Here is a 6,315-nt window from a genome sequence, read left to right as displayed (position 1 = left end):
TCTGTTATAGTAATAGTTGGGATAACTTGTTCTTAGGAAACAGATTGAGGTTGTTTTGGCTTTAAGTTTTTGTAGGGATTGCTGATATGCAAAAGTCCTGATTTTTAGCATCCCAGTTGTAGGGTTTTCTATATCACTTGTTTTCATTGAATAAAGACATCAACGCTTTCAAAATCTAGTTATATTGTTCTCTTTGTTGTAAACTACAACACAATAGTTGTTATATATAAACAATATTTTGGTATCAGAGCTTAGGAAACATCCTGTAAACGGCGAGAAGCATTGCAATGGACATCAACAAGACCAAAGTAGGTGGATCAATAGGCTTAAGCTATCCTATATTAACCAAGAGCAACTACACCAATTGGGCCTTAAAGATGAAGGTGTATCTATAGGCACAAGGAGTTTGGATAGCCGTCGAACCGATAAATCCGAAGGCGGCTGTTGATGATAAGGTGGACAAGGTAGCTTTGGATATGCTGTATCAAGGTCTACCCGAGGAGATGATTCTCTCGATTGCAGAGAAAGGGACTGCCAAGGAAGCATGGATAGCCCTGAAGACGATGTGCCAAGGGGCAGATCGTGCTAAGAAAGTAAAGGTTCAGACACTGAGAACTGAGTTTGAATCCTTGGTGATGAAAGACAATGAACAAATAGATGAATTCTATTTAAAGTTGAATGGACTTGTGACGAACATACGAGCCTTAGGTGAACCTATAACAGAGTCGTATGTGGTCAAGAAAATGCTTCGTGCAGTACCGACCAGATTTCTGCAAATTGTTTGGACATTGGAATAATTTGGTGATTTAGAAAAGATAACATTAGAAGAGATAGTGGGCTCATTGAGAATTCACGAAGAAAGACTAGGCACAAGTAATAAGAGTGAATCAAATGATGGACAATTGATGTTAACAGAAGAGGAATGGAAAAAATGTGAAGCTGTTGATAGTAAGCTACTACTAACTCGTGAAGAATGGCAAAAGCGATCAAGCAGAAGAAACTTTGTAGGGTCTTTTCCAAACAGTAGACCTCGAGGAGGGCGAGATAAGAGTAATCTAAGGTGTTACAATTGTTCAGCATATAGACACTTTGCTGCAGAATGTAAAAGACCAAGACGAAACAAAGAAGTAAAAGAGGAGATGAACATGGAAAGACTCGAGGATGATGAGCCAGCTCTACTACTTGCAAAATGTGAAGACAGAGATAACAAAGAGGGCACACATTTGAATTAGAAACGAATTATTCCATCAAAATTGTCAAAGGTTCAGAATGAGTCCAACGTGTGGTACTTGGACAATGGAGCCAGTAGTCATATGACTGGCTTCAAGTCAAAATTCATGGAACTGGATGAACAGGTACGTGGCTCGGTGAGTTTTGGAGATGGATCTACAGTTCGAAATGAAGGATAGGGGATTGTAGCATTCGAATGCAAAAATGGAGAAACACGTGCTCTAAAAGATGTGTATTATATTCCAACTCTTAGGAATAACATCATTAGTTTGGGACAAATGACTAAGTAAGGAAACCAAATTGCAATAAAGGGAGAGCTACTGTGGGTATATGATGTTGAAGACAAGCTTCTCATGAAAGTAAAACGATCTCCCAACAGACTTTATAAGATCGTGATTAACTCTGCAAAATAAATGTGTATGTTGTCTAAATAGGATGAGATGTCGAGATTGTGGCACAAACGTTTGGGTCATGTGAATTATCATGCTCTGTCTCTTATGTGTAAAGACAAAATGGTGAATGGGATGCCGAAAACTGAAATGACAAAGGAGGTGTGAAGGGGTTTCCTTATGTCTAAGCAAACAAGAAAACAGTTCCCAACAAAGTCAAACTACAGTGCAACCAAAGTTTTAGAATTGATACATGAAGATCTTTGTGGCCCAATCCAACCAGAAACAGCCTCAGGAAAAGGGTACTTTCTTTTACTTGTGAACGATTATAGTAGATATATGAGGTTTACTTCTTGAAGGCAAAGAATGACGCTTTGGGTGCCTTTAAAGAATTCTGCGTTTTGGTTGAAAGGGGACGGGAAAAAAGTAAGGACTTTCAGAACAGACAGAGGAGGGGAGTTTGTGTCAACTGATTTCGAGAAATACTTCAAGGAAAATGGAATAGGAAGGCATTATACAGCACCATATACACCGCAGCAAAATGGTGTAGTGGAACGTCGAAATCGCACGGTGGTTGAAATGGCCAGGAGTTGCTTGAAAGAAACTAAGTTACCCTCGATCATGTGGGGAGAAGCTGTGAGACATTCAGTCTATCTACTAAACCGTTTACCAACTCGGGCACTTACAAAAATGACTCCATGTGAAGTTTGAAACGGAAAGAAACCACACATAGGGCACATCAAAGTCTTTGGCTGTATCGGGCACATAAAAATTCCTAGCCAACACACACGAAAACTGGACGATTGTAGAAAACAGGTGGTACACTTGGGAAAAGAGCCTGAGACTAAAGCCTACAGACTGTATAATCCACTCACCAACAGAGTACATGTTAGTATAAACTAGATTATCATGCAATATCTAATCACACAAAATCTAATCAGAGTACATAAGCTAATTGCACAGGATCTTATTGTGGCGCCCTCCAAACCCGGGTCAGAAGTTTGGGATCCACACACACACACACCATATTTATAACCTGCTTATAACAATAATAAAGATAATAATAATATGCAGTGACCCTACTTACCAACTACCACGGACCGCAACAGGTTAAAGTATGTACACAAGCCAGATATACACTTATATTACAAACCGTTCAAATCCCAACTATTCAAACTCAGAACTAAGTATTAAACATTATTACAAACTTTTACAAACTTAAATTATCTCAAAAGATGCCTACTAGCTTAACTCGATCAACCTGAACCCCTAGCTCTCGCGCTGGACTGGGGATCCTCGCTACCAACTGTTTCCTTCTTAACTGGAAAAGAACATAAATAATATCGCACAAATGAGCTACCTAGCTCAGTAAGTCACAATGACAAAACTGAGAATAATGATCATCAAGTAAAAAGGGTTATGATATCAAGTGAACAATGAATTATGATTTAGAATTGGATATTATATTTTTATTTAAAAAAACCAAGGTTAGGCTACTGATCAGTCACGCACTAACCCCGAGCAAAGCACACAACACTGCTCTAACTATTGGATCCAAGGTTCACATTGGCCTAACTTGACCATTAATATGGTCTGACCACGAATCTGGTCCACAATTTTATAAAAACAATCCAATTCTAACATAATAATAGAATAAAAAATGTACATCAATAAACATAATCATAAACAATATTGGATGTTCGATAATGAAATGGTTTCAATCTTCACAAGGATCAATATGGAAATTTCCAAGCTTAGCTGTTAAGTAATAAAAGAATTGGATAACAAAGGAATCAACGTTTCAAGGTTACAAGGATTTGGTCTTTCAAAGCATAAGGTACAATGGTTTGAATATGTAGGTGATTGGGTTTAGTGTTTGGTATTTAGTTTTTATATATTTGTGGAGTAGTATCGTATATTTGTGGTTCATATTTGGGTGTACAACTATCAATGGTTTAGAAAGAATAAGGTTTACGGCTCAAGATCAATAACTGGAATCAGGGTTTGGGATTCAGTGCTTCAAAGCACTTGCAATATAAAACAGGACTATCAATCAACTATAATATATCTCGAGAAAGTTCTGAACACTTGCTTGGTATTAGCTTGCTATACTGTACTAACTTCCAATCACAACCGTCTTACTCCTCGACTATCTGTTTCCCTTTCCTACGCCTTGCCTCTTCTGCTCATATATTATAAGCATCTATCAATATTCAACTCATACGATTCCATTCGACATACACTTCTATCTACCCTTTCGTTTAACACAAATCCGATTAACGGATTGAAAGTTACGCTATAAACAAGTAAACATCGAACATATAGATCGACAGTCAAACAACAAGTCACATATAACACATAACACGTCAAATAATCAATGACATATCATTTATAAAGGAGTCTCGGGTAATAAACAGGCTTTCGGGTATTTAAAATGATTTTTAAAATATTTTTTGGAATTAAAACGGGTCATTGAATAAATTTTAAAATAATAAACAGGGTTCGGTTGGACAAATCTGGCTTCAAAACAATTTAATAATAATTATCGAGTCTTGAAAACAATTTAGAATAATATTTTAAAGCTCGAAACTATTTTTTCGGAATTTTTAAATCATTTTTAAATAATTAAATCTAATTAAATAATTAATTAAATCAATTAATAATTAATTAAATCAATTAATCAATTAATTTTCGAATTAATTGACCAATTGATCAATTAAATATTAACTGAAATTAATTAACTAATTAATTCAAATTTATTTTTGAAATAAAAATAATTTTTGGAATTAAAATAATAATTTTTGGAATTTTCAGAAATTAAAAACGAATTTTTATAATTAAAATAAATAGAAAATATGATTTTTAAACATTTTTAAAACAGGAATCCTAAATTTGCAAGTTCTGGAGAGTTCAGGGACTGAACTTCATCGTTTTCAAAACAATAGGGGCTAAAGTGCAATTTTCCACCCCCGACGCCGGAAAACGTCCTGTCTCGCCCGCCGGAGACGACGCTCCCGGAATCCTCACACCTCCACAAGCTCCAGATTTAATCTACAATTCACCAGGAATCTAACCAGACCATTCAATCACACAGACAACCCCTGAATAGGCCGAAAAATGGCCGAGAAGTTCGCCGGTTTCCGGCGAGCTCGACGAAAACTTCAAAACACAACTCCCTTCGATTCATGAATCCTCTGTTAACGAGCTATATACCAATCGATTGCAAATTTCATAAGGAACACAACCCACTATATATCAACAGCTAATAACCCCTAAATCAAAAAGCCCTAAATTTCAATTAAGAACATTCATACGGGTTATAAACCCTAATTTCAAAATTCGAAAATCAAACTCAATTTTGAACATGTTATTGAACTCCAAATCAGTCATATGACATTTGAAAATCATCAGAAAAACAAGCTCTACAACATGCAATCATCAAATCATTCAAACAATCATCCGAACAAAAATTCATATTTTTTAATTAAAATAATTCGGAAATAAATAAAATTATAGAAAAATAACCTTGATTTCTGCAGGTGTATGGATCACAGATTCTGATAGAGCTCGTCAAGACCTTTATTTTGGTTACTCAAGCTTTCCAAACTAAATTCGATAACACCTCCAAAAGCTTGTTTGATTCTTGAAAGTTTATATGAATATATAGATTTTCTCTGGAAAATTATAGAATTACTGTTTGCAAATAATTTTCGGTACGAAATAAAATTCGATAAAGGCTATTTATAATTACGGAAAATTAGTATCCCGTTGGATCATTCCAGATATAAAATGGTACGTTTATTTATAAAAACTGATCCAAACGGTACCGTTTTTCGAGATAATTATCCAAACCAGTACAATTTGTACTGCGGTCTGGTTCTCAGCGCCTGGTTACAAGTATTACGAGGTGATAATTGTAATAGTTTAATAAAAAATTTCCCGTTTATCGGAAATACGGGTTTTATTGATTTACCGAAACGAATAATGTATCGAAAATGTTGCGCTGGGACCCGCTTAGGACAAACCGTACGCCAGATCGAAAAAGTCGAAACTTGGAAAATGCTCGGAATATTGCAATTAGGTTAAGAAAGAGTTTTCGGAAGAGTTTCGGGTTATAAAAACGGATGATGTCGGTTGGTTCCCGATTGTATAAAATAGTTTTTAAATACTCGGAAAAAGATTTTATAAAATCCATATATTTCCTATAAAATCATAAATCAACATAAAAATAAATAGGAAGATATGACAATTATTTATATTTTATTTTGGACATATAAAAATTAAAATACTCAATTAATATTATTTTTAAACATCCAAGCACATTTAACAATTTACAAATAATTCATAGAATAAATACTGAACATACATAATTATTTATTAGCATAATAACTACACGATATTTCCCAGATATTACACTTATCATATCAATCGGAGTTATGACATGATCACAAATTAGAGTACAATAGGATCAAGATGTGTGTGGGTACTGAAATATATATCAATATCATGAATGTTTGCAACAAGGAAAAGTATATAGCATTAAACATTCAAATAACTTGTAGCGACTGGGAATTTTGCGACGTGATTAAGTGAATAAAGTATAATTCTGTGGTGTAATTATAAATTATGTGATTAAATAAAGGGTTAAATAATTTTGTTGGTTAATTATCTTTATTGTATATTAGTAATTGGGAAC

General features: G+C 34.7%; 1 protein-coding gene across 1 annotated transcript; it reads left to right on the top strand.

Annotated features, from left to right (window-relative positions):
• Positions 1-287: 287 nt before the first annotated feature.
• Positions 288-1,232, top strand: LOC141692923 (uncharacterized). The gene is made up of 3 exons (XM_074497916.1): positions 288-308; positions 396-708; positions 811-1,232. The coding sequence occupies exons 1-3, from the start codon at positions 288-290 to the stop codon at positions 1,230-1,232; spliced, it is 756 nt and encodes a 251-aa protein (XP_074354017.1).
• Positions 1,233-6,315: the final 5,083 nt, after the last annotated feature.

Source organism: Apium graveolens, chromosome 1, assembly GCF_009905375.1.
Source record: "Apium graveolens cultivar Ventura chromosome 1, ASM990537v1, whole genome shotgun sequence".
Taxonomy (NCBI): Eukaryota; Viridiplantae; Streptophyta; class Magnoliopsida; order Apiales; family Apiaceae; genus Apium; species Apium graveolens.
This window is presented reverse-complemented; position numbering and strand designations above follow the sequence as displayed.

Bases quoted from the DNA above. Each gene is read 5' to 3' on its own strand.
- LOC141692923 (XM_074497916.1), top strand. From the start codon at position 288: ATGGACATCAACAAGACCAAA. The intron at 309-395 runs GTAGGTGGATCA...GTGTATCTATAG, and splicing joins TGGACATCAACAAGACCAAA to GCACAAGGAGTTTGGATAGC. The intron at 709-810 runs GTGAACCTATAA...TTGGTGATTTAG, and splicing joins GACGAACATACGAGCCTTAG to AAAAGATAACATTAGAAGAG.